General features: G+C 42.9%; 2 protein-coding genes across 2 annotated transcripts; one reads left to right on the top strand and one right to left on the bottom strand.

Annotated features, from left to right (window-relative positions):
- Positions 1-5,657: 5,657 nt before the first annotated feature.
- Positions 5,658-8,900, bottom strand: LOC120697387 (transcription factor bHLH18-like). Its single transcript, XM_039980596.1, has 3 exons — positions 8,162-8,900; positions 7,634-8,047; positions 5,658-6,019 (listed from the first exon to the last, which is right to left on the bottom strand). Exons 1-3 carry the CDS (start codon positions 8,792-8,794, stop codon positions 5,909-5,911), a joined length of 1,158 nt encoding a protein of 385 aa, XP_039836530.1. The 5' UTR covers positions 8,795-8,900; the 3' UTR covers positions 5,658-5,908.
- A 2,575-nt stretch (positions 8,901-11,475) lies between these two features.
- LOC120697386 (chromatin structure-remodeling complex protein BSH-like) lies at positions 11,476-14,289 on the top strand. The gene is made up of 11 exons (XM_039980595.1): positions 11,476-11,649; positions 11,771-11,859; positions 11,970-12,064; positions 12,166-12,237; positions 12,366-12,413; positions 12,497-12,580; positions 12,971-13,009; positions 13,166-13,248; positions 13,403-13,465; positions 13,675-13,764; positions 13,949-14,289. Exons 1-11 carry the CDS (start codon positions 11,597-11,599, stop codon positions 13,998-14,000), a joined length of 768 nt encoding a protein of 255 aa, XP_039836529.1. The 5' UTR covers positions 11,476-11,596; the 3' UTR covers positions 14,001-14,289.
- Positions 14,290-15,682: the final 1,393 nt, after the last annotated feature.

Genomic DNA, 15,682 nt, shown 5'->3' with positions numbered 1-15,682 from the left:
TCGATTCCATGACTCAACGACGTTGAGCCTAATTCAATTCACTGGATTCCATGTTGAACGAACGTCTTGATTTCAAGGTAAAAAAAAGTTTGGACTTGATTTTTGTACGAAGTTTTGAGGTTCAGTGGGAGATTTATCATTAATGAATGGGATGAAGTGGGCGTTGGCAAGCACCTCCCGAAATTTATTATTACTTCTTTGCACATATATATTGAAGACAACAATTTGGTACTTTGGTTTGTGTGTATAGTCAAGCTACATATTTTTTGCTGTGTGGAAGTAATGTTAGTACAATTTTTTCCTTAAGCCATAGTTGAAGTTAGTGAAAAGTTCAAATTACACCCTCGAACTATCGCAAAAGTCCGATTTTTAAACTTCAACTATAAAATTGGATAACATAGACTAACTGTCGAAACCAGGCAAATTCAGCCCTTAGGTGGTTTTCAAGATGGTTTTGTATTTTTTTTTAAATTAAAAAAACTAATTAGATCTAAAAATCAAAACTAATTCATTTTAAATACAAAATTTTTGAAACTAATACCAATTTTTTTCTAAAAATATAACCTATCTATTATTGCTCTATTTGAGTCTTGGTTATTCAAAAATAATAGACATAACTATAAGAAACCAAATATTATAAAAATAAAAAATTGAATCTGAATAATTGAGAAGTATCGTGACAATAGATAGGTTAAATTTTTAGAAAAACTTTGATAAACATTTCTTATTTTTTGATTTAAAATGAATTAGTTTTTTTAGATAAAAGAAACATCTCCGGCTTCTGCAGCCGCACACAGCCAAATTTTTACAAATTCTCAGCACACAAGCTGATAAAATAGAGTGAAGAGTATACAAACGACTTAAGGAATTAAAAGCAAAATCTATTATTGATTCTCCACCCATTCTTGGGAAAGATATCCAAGGCGACGACCTCCAAGGAATTAAAATGAATTAGTTATAATTTTTAGTTTAAAATTGAATATTTTTAATTCTCACAAAATGGAAAACTAACTTCAAAACCACCTAAGGGGTTAAATTTGTCCGGTTTCAATAGTTGGATGTCGTTTGTTTTCCGGTTTTATAGTTGAAGATTGTAAATTGAATTTTTATGATAGTTTAAAGTTGTAAACCGGACTTTTCTCTTGAAGTTACTAGAGAAGTTAAATTTGGGGATCGAACTAAAGCCAGTGTCGTTGATATTTTGAAATGAAGGGAGTAGAAAACGCGAAAGCGACACTTCACTACGGTATGATGTAGCTCCTGTACTAACAGAAAGCAGTAAATCTTCCTAGGTGAAATTTGTCCACGCGGCTCATGCTAATGCAACGCAATAAGGCACCTATAGTGTGCACCAAAAGCGAACCGTGGATCAAGAAAATCGAACAGAGTACATAGTCGCTGTCGGCGTTTGTGTGTCAAAATAAAAATCGCATTCTGCAGAAGCGTCGAACCGAGACGAATAAAGAATTGGACGTGCCCAGCAAGAATACGGAGACGAACAGGGTGCGGGCTCACGGGCAAGTGCAAGACCTGACACGTGGACTAAGATATGCGGTTTTTCTTGAGTGGTGGGCCCATCCACCGATGCTCACGATGTGGACTGCGAACGCTCGTACAGGTTGCAGATTACAGAGCAAAATCGCTGAGACACTGGAGGCGCGCCAATGCACGGAGCAAAAATGATCCCCAGTGCAAGCTAAGCGAGAGGAGCACGCAGCTTTAGATCCTCCGCTGATCCGCCTGGCCAGCAGGACACGGCTTCGTCCCCACAGCGCCGTACGCGCCTGGCCGCCGGCCGGCCGGCTTTTGATCCGCGCGCGCCGTGGCGCGGCGCTGGCCGCTGGTTTCGCCGGGCGTTCACGTGCTCGCTCGCGTCGCGGCGGTCGCTGGGGGCCTGTGGGCCGCCGCCGGGACAGACAGCGCACACGGGCACGGCCCGGCCGGACCACCACCACCACCGGCACCGACCCGCCCCCGCCGTCTTGTTCCGCCGACGCAACAGCGCCGGGGCAAGGCAAAGGCAAAATCGTCTGCGGCGCTACGCTGGGTGGCCATCCTCATCAGCCCCCACAACTCCTTGTCCTCTGGGGCACGGCGCGCGGGCGAGGCATGGTCCGGCGCTCTGGTCCCCGGGCCGGCTGTCGCCGTCGCCGTCGGTCCAAACGTTTGCGCTGTATCTGCATTGCATCCATCTAGTACTGTGGAGTGCCAGTAGTATCTTGCAATTTCTTTTTATTCCGAGCACATGACTGTCTTTGTGCGCAGCATGTTTGCATCTACCCTGCTATCTTGAACACAGTAGCTTTGAACGGAATAATCCGAGAATTCCTTTGAAATTTTACACCAAACGTTTTGGTTTTTCTCCGCTTGTGGGGAAAGATCTCCTGTTCAAATTAAAGGCCTGCAACATCTTGTTCGGGCTGCAGTAACTTGCAACCCTTTTCTTTTGGCGTGGCTTCCATTTTTTCTTGATGGCTTAACTTGAGCTATATATATGCGATCGGAGCCTATGTCGTTCTATATACGAAGAAAAAAAAAGAGAAAAGACTTGAGTAGGTTGGGCCATATACGACATGAATGAGCTGGGCCTTAACCAGTCCAAATCCTTGACCCAACATGGTTAAAAGGCCCATTAATTTCGCCACTATCCATGAATGATGACGGAATTTTACAAGCCCACGTAGGATGGGCCCTCTTTCAAAACAATAGAAGGTACAGAATGAGCCTAACTCTAGCCCAATAGATACAGGACGCGAGACGATGTCCACACGGAGGGCCTTTGTGAGTGGTTACGTTTAAGTCCTGATTGGTTCCTCTTAAGTCACTGCTTATAAGCTGAAAAGTGAAATAAATAATTTATTTTACCAAACAGCACTAGCTTGCTATAAATTGGTACACTCCTGTTTAAAGCAAATAAGTCACCCCCTTCCCCCCTTTTTCCGCGTGGAACCCGCACTTAAAGCTATAAGGGAGGGGGGGGGTTTGGTAAAATATAAGTGAAGTAGGGGAGGTGGGTAAAACAGGATCTTTAATGAGTTTACAAGTCACCTATAACCAAACAGGCATGACTTATAAGTCACTAGTTTTTAGTCACCTAACTAACTAAGTCACTTGACTTATGGTAACCAAACATGGCCTTAATTAATTAGTTGGTCCTTGTGTGAGTAGTTGCACTTAATTAATTAGTTGGACTAGACCCGTTGGTGCCATGCAAGGTTTTTTAATATTCCCCATCTTGAGGAGGCTTTTCCATGCATATAAATCATTTTGTCAATTGTGCATATAATAATTTGCCTGCAATTTTCCATTGGCAATCATCTATGGCTGCCGAACATCTTATTTTTTCATCACTAGATAGGAGGCTGTTTGTCACATCACTTAAGTCCCATTTAGATCACCTAGAGAACTAGAGTTTAGTCCATGTCTATTTTTGTTAGACCTGGACCCTACGAATACAAGTAGTAGTAAACTCACGTACAAACTCACGCCTCACGCACGCACGCACACCTCTTGCATGCAAGCTAGACCCGTTTAGATCACCTAGAACTAGAGTTTAGTCCATGTCTATTTGGCTTTATGGACTAATAACTTTTAAGTGGGATACATATAGAAATATCATTTTTACCTTTGAACTATACTGTTGTTACGTTGTGCCTACATGCGCATAGTTTGGTCTTTTTGTAGGTTGGTTTAGTTCAAATTAGATGGATTTTGAGAAATAATTAATGGACTAAACTTTAATTAAGATGAAACTAAACTTTACTCCATCTGTTTAGATCAGACATGGATCCAAACTGGATCTTACTTGCCTTTTATTCCAACAATTTGAACCGTTTGATCTACCGGCCGGTGTGACTTTGCTGTAAATGAGCAGTGAAAAAGAACCCTCTGTGTCAATATTAAAACATCACACGCAATGTCCAATAATTGTATGCAGAACAGCAACAACTGCATGCCGAAAATATTGACCGGCGTGCTGCTGGTAAAATGCAAGAAAACAGTCACACTAGCAAAAAGTAGAATCAATCACATTATTGCTCACATCAGTACATGATTTGTCCCTTGCACCATCAATCATATATAATTAAATAAGTCAATATGTATAAATGATTGATCGTAGCTAGTATGGTGGTGTGTTTGTACCATTATTGGTCGTAGCTAAGGCTGTCACGAGCCAGCTTGGCTCGGCTTGACTCAGCTTGGTCTGCTGGCTCGTTGGCCTAACGAGCCAGCTCAGTTTCGGCTTGTTAATAAAATGAGCAAAAAATAATGGGCGGTTTAACTCGGCTTGTTAATACTTTAAGCTAGCTTGTGAGCCAGATGTAAATGTGGATTACCACCTAGACATAGGTGAAATACAAAGGGTATCACATTAATAAAAGTTCCAAAAAGTTTCAAAATGCACCGTGCATCGTGCACGCACAAACCCCAATCGACCAACACTTTTCTAATTATATTTATTTAAACTTCAATGACACAATGATAAAATTATTTTTTAGATTAAGGTAAAAAACTGGTCTTTTTATATTCATATGGAGGATATATAAAGCCAACAATAATAAAATTATAGACGGAAAATACTTTTTGAGGTTGAGCGGGTGGCCGTTTTAGCTAGCTAGGCTCTCTCGCCACCTATAACTCGGTTAGCATGGGAGCAGCTTGCGAGCTGGTTCGAACTAACTTGTTAATAAAATGATAGAAACAGCTGCTCGGCTCGTTGAAATCCATGGAGCTGAGTCGAGCCGAGGAGGCAGCTCACGAGTTTTGAGCTGGTCATCCAGCCTAGTCGTCGTAGTGATAGGGTCCTTGATGTTGCGGTCACGTCGCCCGGATACGCAACTCCTACTACTTTACTATATTTGTAATCTGATGTGTTAAACCCTTATATGATACATGCACCTCCTATACTAGTACTATTAATGTTATAAGCCGAGATGTTAAACTATCCAGTAGCTTTTGAACGTGCCTATCTTTTGCTGTCTCCAATGCCTTTGCACTGCAATCATCGGTGCCTATCTAGACGTACGTCTAGAGGAGGACAAAAAAAAATGGTACTATATCGAACCTGCCTGTAGTAGTTGTGAAATGTTTACAAAATATTTGATGTGGTAGTGATGAATAAAATACTCACTGCCATGTGGTCACTAGGAGAAACTAATATTGTTTTTATATGGGAGAAACTTTTTTTTTTAATTTTGGGCCATGCATATATGTTTCGATCTGCTTCACAACAAATGGACATTAAAAATACAGGTATATATACGCTTAAATAATCTGAAGTTGGTTGATATACAATCCCGGAGATCCATATATAGAGCTGTCTAGCAAATTAAGAAATGTCACTGGTTTTCGATCATGAACGCTCACCAAACAATAGTATACGTCAGATACATATATAGCGCAATCAAAATGGGTCCAGGGGTTTGCCGAATGGAGATCATGGTCACTCCAAGAAGGTGTGTTGATTCTCTAGTTAACCTAACCTATCCAAACTCGATCGCTTTCGATCTCAAACTTTTGCACTACTATCCTTCTAGCTTGATGGCACATGACTTGATCATATCCTAGCGGTTAATGATATCAGCTTATTATTGTCAAGTATTCATGCTTGCATATTTTCCATGACGTTGAAATTAGTTCAACCTCAATTGTATCGCTTCATCAATATGCTAGCTTATTATTATTAGCAACTTGCAAGCATCTGTGTGCACGTCCACACCACACTTTCACATATCACTTCACACTCTGTACTAGTGCATGCAATTTGCTAGTCAATCTCATGCAACGCTAGCTAGTTGCACACACCAACAAAAATTTCCAAGCCATCAAACTTATTTACAAAAAAAAAAGGTACCCACGCGCATGTATCTAGATATATTAATTATTCCACCGTTGCGCACTGCGCTAGTCAATTTTCTGTTTCTTCAGTGCCGCCGTTGCAGTTGATATGCTGATGTGATAGTGCAGAGTTGAGCCTGTCTACGATCTCCTCCGCTGTTATGGTGAAGCCCTCCTCCACCTGAAGTCAACAATTATTGGGGTTGCACGTACTGTACGTATTAGCACATATATAATGAGATAAAAGTAGTAAAAACAGAATAGATAAATTAAAGCTAATACCATGAGTAGAACCATCTAATTGAATGAACAGTCTTTTTCCATGAATACTACAAACTAATTTTCAACACAAATAAAGGTATTGAATAAAAAAACGCATTCCACTTTGCTTACGGCCTTGCTCCGTTTTGCTCTCCTGTAATCAGTAGTGGCCTCATGAGCGCTCTTAGGGTGTTGTACTAAAATCTCTTTGTGCTTAATATAAAGAATTAAAGATACACACAACTCTCCTGTGTATTCGAGAAAAAAAATAAAGGTACGGTATTGAATAGAAAAGCAAGCACTCACAAGATTGACATTGAGCGCAGTAGTACTTTGACGAGAAATGTCAACCTATATACTAGTAGATTTTGTCTCGCATATATTGTTGTGGTGTTACTTTGTAATTCTTATGCACCACAAACGCATATATGCACTCAATATTTTTTCATTTAATTGTATTTCCTATGTGTGTGCAGTTTTATTATATTGCTTATTACAGGAAACAGACACATAGTTTTTGCACACGCAAATAAATCTAATTGATTAATCTCACTATTACAGTAAACTGGTCTGACCAAACTATGTGGTCAGTGTCATTTTTCATAACAACAATTCTTATATAGATGTATCTGTAAACACTGTTATAGTATGGCCATACTAAATTAGTAATTAATAATTCAACCCTTTTCTTGCATTGTTATCACAAGCAAAGGAAAAAAATTTGGATTTTATATGGTACTTTTCAAGCCCCAAAGTTAAAATAAGTGCCTCATATGTGGATGTAGATTATATGTTTGCATTGACGTTGATTAGTTGAACTTGAACTAACCAATGTGAAGTATTATGGGATGGAGTGTTCAAATTCAGCAAGAGAAAATAGCATTTATCAAATTTCTTCAGTGCACGCATTCACACAGATATATCTGATACACACCAATAAATCTGTAGTGCTAGCTCATGAGACATTATCATATACAAGGGCCATGATTAAATCAGCACTCACCTTGTTCCGCTGTGTGCATAGGTTTCATGTTTATGGGAACGAATCAAGCTAGTAATGTATCTTAACCTCAACATGAAATCAAGATCCAAATTAAAATTTAGATTTGAATCATGCATGTTTTTGTTATTAAAACAACGTTCTGCTACTAGCTAGTAAAAACTAATTAGTTTTCTTACTCTTAAGCGACACGATAGAATTAGTGCACTAAATGCACTCTCGTTTTTGGCTAAGGAAAAGTATTATCACGACATGAACTAAAATAACATCAATGCATGGCAGAATTGCACCCCGTGAGCTTCGTGACACTAAGTACCCCAATTGTGTTTTTGCTACTTTCTTGCACTATTATTAAAACGCGTTCCTCCTAACCAGCAGCTGACTAGAAACATCATTCAGACATTTGGTACACCAAATTAAAAGGTTATCGATCAGCAGCTAGTACAGCTTGCTGATGAGATGCAATAATAATAATTCATCAGTGTCGAATTAATGCAGAAAACAACAAGCGAAAAGAAATGAAAGCAGACTTGCCTTGGCCGTGATGGTTATGATCACGGTGCAAGCCGAGAACGGCATGACGTTGGCATGGACGATGCTGAGCCCGAGATCCTCGACCTCGGCGAGCACCGTCACGGCCACCCCCTTGCCGCCCCCGCAATGGATCCTCACCATCGCGCTCTTCTCCGAGAACCGTGCCTGGATCTCTGGAAGAGCTGCTGGTTTGCCCGTCGCTGGTGGCCCCGACGCCGACGCTGCCGACGACGGGGAGCCATTCTCGTCGGGCGCCGCGACGGCGGCGTTGCACGGCTTCTTGACGCGCACCACGGTTTCGTTGCTCCTGGCGTTGCTGCCGGCGGCGGTGGCCTCCTCTTCCAGGGCCTTAAGCCGCTGCTGGAGCTCCTTGACGTACTTGGCCGCGTCGAAGAGGATCGTTGCCTTGTCCATCTGGTGAGTGGTAACAGGTTAATTAATTAGCAGTTGCATCACTATTCTCTGCAATCGATCTGTGCAGGGATTTGGTGGCTGGGGAGAACAAGGGCTGCAGTGTTCTTGGGGAACCTTTTTGAGGTCGGGGATGACAGTGGAGAGCTCGATCAAGCGTTTGTTGATCTTCTCCCGCCGCTTCCGCTCGGCGATGATGTGGTCTGGCGCGTACGACGCCGACGATGCGGCTCCCTGGCTTCTCAGGGAGGCTCTCCCCGTCGGCGGCGGTGACCCGTGGCCGTGGTGGGCCGGCTCAGGAAAGCTGCGTGGGGGTGGGGCGGCGGCCTCCTCCACCACCATGCCACCGCTGCCTGCAGGCTGCGCCGAGCCGGTGACGAAGTTCCAGCTAACCAACGGCAGGTTATTGGTGTTGCCGCTCCGCGGCGGGGCGCGCCTGAACGAGCTCGGCGACTGCGGCCAGGAGCCATGGCCATCCCTGGCCGCGGCTGGGGCTCGAACAGTAGTGCCGCCGCCGCCGCTGCCGTCCGTGATGTCGCCGTCGCCGGAGCTCCAGCTGTTGGCCGCATCATGGTGGGCTTCGTCGGCCGTCAGCTCCCGGACCATTTCCACGGCGTGGGAGGCGTCGCGGAGCGCTTGGAGCGAAGGGAAGGTTGCCTCGCCGCAGCCGTCGCCGACGATGGCAGGCTCCGGGTGCTCGTTCAGCAGCGTGTCAATGGCCCACTGCATGAACAAGCTCGAGTCCTCCATGTTGTGCACTCCCACCCGGAGCTCGATCAACCACACAAAATTTGTGCAATGCAAGCGATATGAAAAAATGACTCGATATAGCCCATTGTGGGGAGAGTTTCCCTTCGCTTTTTATACATGACACAAACTTTATAAAGTTGAGTAGTAGTCCCTCTCAATATCCCCTGTCACTAAATTAATTCCCATCCAAAAGTCAAGAACAGCAACAGTCAATACTGTAGTGAGTTAGTGACCTCTGTGATTACTCCCTCCGTCACTCCATTTTATGAAAAGTGCAATTTTAATTTTTTTAGACAGATTAATGGTGATTTGAAAAGAACTCCGTACCCTTATTTGTTTGTCATGATGTTAGTTTTAGCATGCAAGTCAAATCTAGCCCCTTAATTATACAGGTAGTTGAGATCCAATTTTTAGAATTGCACTCTTTGTGAGATTTTTTTTTCAAACACAAAATTGCACTCTTTGCTCCAGGCCATCATAGAACGCGACACACGGAGGTGAAGTATAGCGGCTGGTGATACGTTGATATCTTTCTTTTTTTAGTGGATGATACGTTGATATCACTTGCATGGTATCCAAATCATGAACAGGTACGGTGTCGAGGGATATTTTGGACAGGCATAATTATAGCCCATGCATTACTAGTATTTTTCCCTCCTCGCATGTTGATCATAACGATTTATTATTACGTGCAGATGCCTGATAATTTTTCAACATTTGATCCAAATCTCTTCAGCCGTCGATGGTGCCTTTAGATAGAGCAAGTCTCGGTTCAAAATTAAATTCACGTGGTGTTTGCTTCACCCTGCGTACACACTACACACACGCAGCACGCTGTGCAAATTTCGGCTCTGCTATATATTAGAGATCTTCATCAACACATGCAAAACATACCCGCCCTCGGCGGCGGCGGGGACCGGTGGGCCGGCTCAGGCAAGCTGCGTGGGGGGTGGGGCGGCGGCCTCCTCCACCGCGCCATGCCGCCGCTGCCAGGCTGCGCCGAGCCGGTGATGAAGTTCCAGCTAACCAACGGCAGGTTATTGGTGTTGCCGCTCGGCGGCGGGGCGCGCCTGAACGAGCTTGGCGACTGCGGCCAGGAGCCATGGCCATCCCTCGCCGCGGCTGGGGCTCGATCACTATTAAAAAACGATTTGCAGGAACGCTTCGATTTTTTTAGGGACGGACCAAAATGTCATCCGTCACTACAAATAGAGTGGGATTAGTGTAGCATCCAACCCACCCCTAGAAAAGCATTTTTAAGGACGGGCCACCCCTCACCCGCCCCAAAAATGAGCGCTATTTTCAGGGGCGGTTCATGGCGTCACCCGCCCCTAAAAAGAGCATTTCTAGGGGCGGGTGACGCCATGAACCGCTCCTAAAAATGGTGGCATTTGTAGAGGTGGATCATGGCCTCACCCTTCCTACATATGCATTTTTTAGGGGTGGGTAATGGCATAGCCCGCCCCTACAAATGGTTCCACACAAAAAAAAAAAATTCACAACTTTTTCATGTAATCTCGAATGAAGTCAAACTTTATATCAAAATTGTAGACAATGACGAGATATAAAACTTTGTAGTTGAAATCTTTTTCATTTGAGGTCACATAATGGTCCAAAAGATTATTATATAAGTTCTCTAATATCTATAACTATATAGTATCTCATATATAACTCAAGTCATACTTTGAGGCAATCGGGATTCCTTGACTTGCTGTTCCCGTGACTTTTGAGCCTATGTGGGCCGTCCGCTCTGAGTTGGATGGATAGGTTCATATTTTGCATGTGTAGATTAGTCCTGAGAAGTAGTTACATATTTTCTAACTCTTTTTATAAATAACTTAATAGAAAAAATCATAAATATAGATATTCAAATACACAAGTTGGCTCACGCAATCATGGAGGTTCATATCGAGTCGTATAGCTAATTAAGAAACATCACCGACTTGATTAAATATGAGTGCTCACCAAACAATATAATATACTGCAGCAGATACATAGCACAATAAAAATGGGTCCTGTGGTTTAGTTTTGCCGAAGAGATCGTGATTAATTACTCAATCAAGGTGTGTGTCGTCTATGTCTATGATCAAATACCCATCGCCATATCGATGTAAACTTCTGCCTTAACCTTTACTTGATTACCAAGATGCATGACTTGATCGGGATAGAGACCTCCTTGTCAATTCAATGATTTTTTATTATATGCTTGCACATTTCATGACGATAAAATTAGTGCTTACTTGTTGAATCATCGCGTCCTCATCATCATTAATTGCCTTAAGTAGTACATGCCTGTTTAAATTATTGTTCCCTCCTGTTCTAGAAAATATAAGTCCTAACTACTTGCTACATTTCTTCAAAAAAAAAATACAAACATTACGCTCCAATCTTGCTCATGTGTCATGTCAGTGAACCTAATTGCAGCGTGCCGTCTTGCAAACAGGCCACACACGTGTAAAAAATATTCCTCTTATATCTATATCAAACTCTTTTTTAGGCTGTGTGTCGTTTTAGGTATAAGTCGGGAAAATTTCAAGACGATTTATCACCTTTATGTATTGTGCTTGAAATCAATAAAATTTTCCTTTCTAAAAAAATTCTCTTATGGGTACAAACTGGGCCAGATCAGCAAGTAATGGGTCTTAAGCTTATGGCCCATGGATCACCGTTTCCAGAGTCCGGTCCAAATAAGATTCCTCAAAAGTTCTTAGGCCCAAATAGACCCTTCTCTTCACGCAGCGCGGCGGCGCCGACCGAGGAAGCATCGGGAGGGCACGGCGACGGCGGCGAGATATTACCGAGATGAAGACGGTCAGCCTAGGCGCCTCCAGGCCCTCCACCGTCAACTTCCGCATGTACGTCCTCTCCCCTCTCCTAAATCCTCTTCCATCAGAGAGAAACCCTCGGATCGATTGCTGCGGAGGAAGACGGGGGGCGGTGGCTGATTCGTTCCTCTCCGGCTCCTCCTCGCCGCAGGCCGACGAGGGACAACCTGGTGCCGATACGCGTCGACCTCGAGGTGGACGGGCAGCGCTACAGGGACGCCTTCACCTGGAACCCGCGAGGTGGCCTGCCTGCACCCATCTCCGCTTCGTGTCTTGCTTCATCCCCCCACTTGCCTTTTGCTTTGTCGCTCGGTCGCCGGATTGATTCCCTTGCCGCACCTGGCGCGCAGACCCCGACTCGGAGATCATCAGCTTCGCCAAGCGGACGGCAAAGGACCTCAAGCTGCCGGCCAATTTCGTCCCCCAGATGCTCCAGTCCATACAGGTGCCTCTCTCTCTCTCTCATCGTTTGTTGCTTGCTTGTCTTGTCTTGAAATGCTGCACCTTTGTTGTTTACTATTTGATCAATTGTATTACTGCAAACAGGGGCAACTTGCGGAGTTCCGCTCCTACGAGGGGCAGGAGATGCAGATCAAGGAGAAGATTGTGCCTCTCAAGGTTTGGTTAGCTTTTATCTGTCTAATTGTTGCACATCAGCAGACTGTTTCTGGGCCTCTTGTATTTTTATACTCAAATGAATGAAGTTTATGTATTCAAGTGATAGCTTATGTATGGTGAATCTGCAGATTGACCTCCGAGTGAACAACACTGTAATAAGAGACCAGTTCTTATGGGTATGTATGCGTGTATTTGTAAATTCTAGGAGTCCTCATGTCCAGAAGATTTGCTTTAATTCACCTGCATTTTTGGTGGTCAGGATATTGGCAACCTTGATAGTGACCCTGAGGAATTTGCGAGGATGCTATGTGACGATTTGAACATCACAGATCCTGAAGTCGGGGTATGCTTTAAATCATGAAATCTTAGTGGTCAGTGTAATGAACTTTTAATTCAGCTGAAGCAGCAGCTTTTATGACGAGGGTTTCCCATCTTAGCTGGCCCCTATTTACACATTTGCAGTCCCGCCTAATTGTCATACGGGTGCGGTTACTTGATGAGAAGAGCATGCATTAAACTATGTTGTAATTGCAAGTCAAGCAAACTGCCACTACTATTATTGCCAAATATTTCTAATTTTCGCTGGATGCAGAACTCGTGATTGGCTTAGTCGTAATTTGCTGTTACATGAATATGAATATTTCTTGCACTGCAATTATTTTCATTTAAATGCTTGTGCGCATTAGTTTCTGCAGCTTTGGTTTACGTTGACAGTCTTTTGTTTGATGTGCAGCCGGCAATAGCTGTTTCCATCCGTGAGCAGCTTTATGAGGTTAGATGAACTTTCCTGTGCAAATTCTAGATCACAATATCATGAAACTGCTTTGATGTTCCTTAGCGGCAGAACTTGGAAAAATTTGCTGCTTCACATATACTGTTAATCTTCTTTTTGGTAAGGCCTTCTAGTGAAAAAAAAAATACTTTGCAGATTGCTAGTCAGAGTGTCTCTGTTATGAGAGAGAAGCAATTGTCAAAGAAGGGAAGGCGAGCACCAGAGTTTTCTTCGAATAGGTTCGTGGAAGAATTTACTGTTTTACCTTTGAACAAATATCTAGGGTAGCTGGATAAATACAGATACTAATCAGCATATTCGAACTAAATGCTCTCCTTCCTGTTTTGTGTTTCCCTGTTTGTTATATGAAATTGATGTGGCCATGTTTTGCAGCAAAGCCGTGAACAACGCGGTGGACTTATTCAAGTATTTTGGCAGCAAAGGAAGCGTCATTCGGTGCGTTCTTTTCTTCTCGAAACATTGATCTGCTTAATGATTAGTGTAGTTGGGTTATGATAGTATCATTTATGTCATCTGGTAGGCATGTAAGGCAGGGAATTGGTCACTGACAATGTTCTCTTTGGTTTTGTACTAATACGCTACTAGTTTACAACAGTTTGGTCTTAAAACTCCCTTGCTTGTGCTTTTCCGTTTTGGTGTATCAGGAAAAGGAAGGAATGGTATCTGTATGAGCCTGTTGTCGACGTTGTAGCTAATGAGGAAGGTGGAAAAGAGGAGCCTAATAATTCTAGTAGGTGAGGAAAGAGCTGAGATGGAACATTTAATGCTATTTCTTGAAGCTGTTATTTTGTGTCCTTTACAATGCCATCCCCGTTAAAAGAAAAGAGGTGGAGAAAATAAAGATTCCTAGGTTGTGTAGTTTAGTTCGTAAACTTTTTTACTGCTAAAGGGACAACACAACTTTCAAATTTTCCGCAGGCCGAAGAAGCGAGCAGAAGAAGAGAAAGTCGCAAGTCTTCAATCCCTTTGATCCAGACATAGGACTGCAGTCTTGAAGAGGATTGTTGAGCAAGCTGCTGATTGCCTCTAACCACAAAGGGTTTCCAGCCGAACCCTGTCTGCCGTGGGGATGGTGCCTGCCTGACATTAGTCCAAGGATATGCATGGGTTAATTGTTGTTTGCATGTCTTAGTCTATATATGTATGTATACAGTGTGAGGGTTTATCCTGTGATGCCATGCCGCAACACCGTGACACTGTGTACTCCTTCAATCTTCAGTCACATGCATGCGAGGGATTATTGGCTGGCTGCCAACGCGTGTTAAGAGGCCACGTATGCTTGCACGACGAATTCGAAACCTTTGCGGTGTAGCAACGAATTAAGAAGCAGCAGGTGCGGTACTGCTGTAACGTTCAAATTTGTCTGAGTTGAAGGCAGGTTTGGATTCAACGAATAAGGGCCTGTTTAGTTGAAACGCAAATTTTTTTTGCGAAAGAATCTTACTAATTTGAAGTACTAAATGAAATATATTTATAAAAAATTTTGCACAGATGGGTTGTGATGTTTTTTTTGTGTTTACAGGATTTATAGGGTGTAAACTAAACAGGGCCTAAACCAAACAGCAATCTATAGCAGACCATGGGCCATCATCCCATGCCTTTCCGTACTTTTGTGTGCCATAACTCCCGAGCATACTAGGGTGGGCCTGAAAACCGTAGAATTCTAGGGATATTTAATTTTTGTACCACGATTGGAGGGTGCAACTAGGCAGCGTATCAGGTGCAAACCAATTTTTTCGTGCAAATTATATAAATTTCAATTTGAGTCATTGGATCAACATCGAAGGGGTATGAGGGATTGCATAATTTTACAATCTGGACCCCACTTGGATTGGATAATCACATTTTTGCAAATCTCCCCTCCCATCTTTTTGCGCCTCTCCCCTTAGATGTTGATCTGATGGTTTAGATTGAAGTTTTTATAGTTTGCATGAAAAAATTGGTTTACACCTGATATGTTCCTGTGCAACTAACCCCTCTCATGTTCATCCCTCTCAAAACAGCGACAATTCACATGCTGCCACTCATCTCGTAAGGATGTGAATAGTGCTGGGCCCTTTTCTTGCAAAGTATTGGCCCATCAGAAGCAGTAGTCTTCTGGCTGGCTTTCGTTTACGTTACAGTGATATATTATTGGCGTCCATCCTACGGGAAACAGTGTAGAATAATAGGACCAGTTTTAATGAAGGTTTTATGAAAAGTTTTAAAGTAGTAAATTCTATGCTAAATTATCAATTTTGTTGATATGCATGGAGAGGAGATAAGTATGGAGAGCGGTGGCAATTCATTGTGGGCATTAATGGGAACGTATCAGACGCAAACCAACCTCTATGTAAAATATAGAAATTTCAATCTGAGTCATTGGATCAACATCTAAAGAATATGGGGATGTGTAATTTTACAATCTGAACCTGCCCTTAAACTGGGTAATCACACTTTTACAAATCTCTTCTCTCACTTCTCTACGCCATCTCCTTGGATATTGATCTAATAGCCCGGATTGAAGTTTTCCTAGTTTGCACAAAAAAATTAGTTTACACCTGATATATTTCCTAAAATATTTTGGAGTATCATATTATGCAATACTAGTACGCCTTCTGCCGCGGGGAGTGTAGCCAATCCGATCCTTCCTTCCTCCCCTCCCCGGCCGAG

Source organism: Panicum virgatum, chromosome 3K (assembly GCF_016808335.1).
Source record: "Panicum virgatum strain AP13 chromosome 3K, P.virgatum_v5, whole genome shotgun sequence".
In the NCBI taxonomy this organism is placed as follows: Eukaryota; Viridiplantae; Streptophyta; class Magnoliopsida; order Poales; family Poaceae; genus Panicum; species Panicum virgatum.
Note: the sequence above shows the minus strand (reverse complement) of the source record. Positions and strands in the feature narration are given on the sequence as shown.

Excerpts from the sequence above, each read along its gene's own strand:
- LOC120697387 (XM_039980596.1), bottom strand. The coding sequence starts at position 8,794 with ATGGAGGACTCGAGCTTGTTCATGCAGTGGGCCATTGACACGCTGCTG. Across the intron at positions 8,048-8,161 it reads TCATCCCCGACCTCAAAAAG|ATGGACAAGGCAACGATCCT; the intron begins GTTCCCCAAGAA and ends ACCACTCACCAG. Across the intron at positions 6,020-7,633 it reads TCATAACCATCACGGCCAAG|GTGGAGGAGGGCTTCACCAT; the intron begins GCAAGTCTGCTT and ends TGTTGACTTCAG.
- LOC120697386 (XM_039980595.1), top strand. The coding sequence starts at position 11,597 with ATGAAGACGGTCAGCCTAGGCGCCTCCAGGCCCTCCACCGTCAACTTC. Across the intron at positions 11,860-11,969 it reads CTTCACCTGGAACCCGCGAG|ACCCCGACTCGGAGATCATC; the intron begins GTGGCCTGCCTG and ends CCTGGCGCGCAG. Across the intron at positions 13,765-13,948 it reads GAGCCTAATAATTCTAGTAG|GCCGAAGAAGCGAGCAGAAG; the intron begins GTGAGGAAAGAG and ends AATTTTCCGCAG.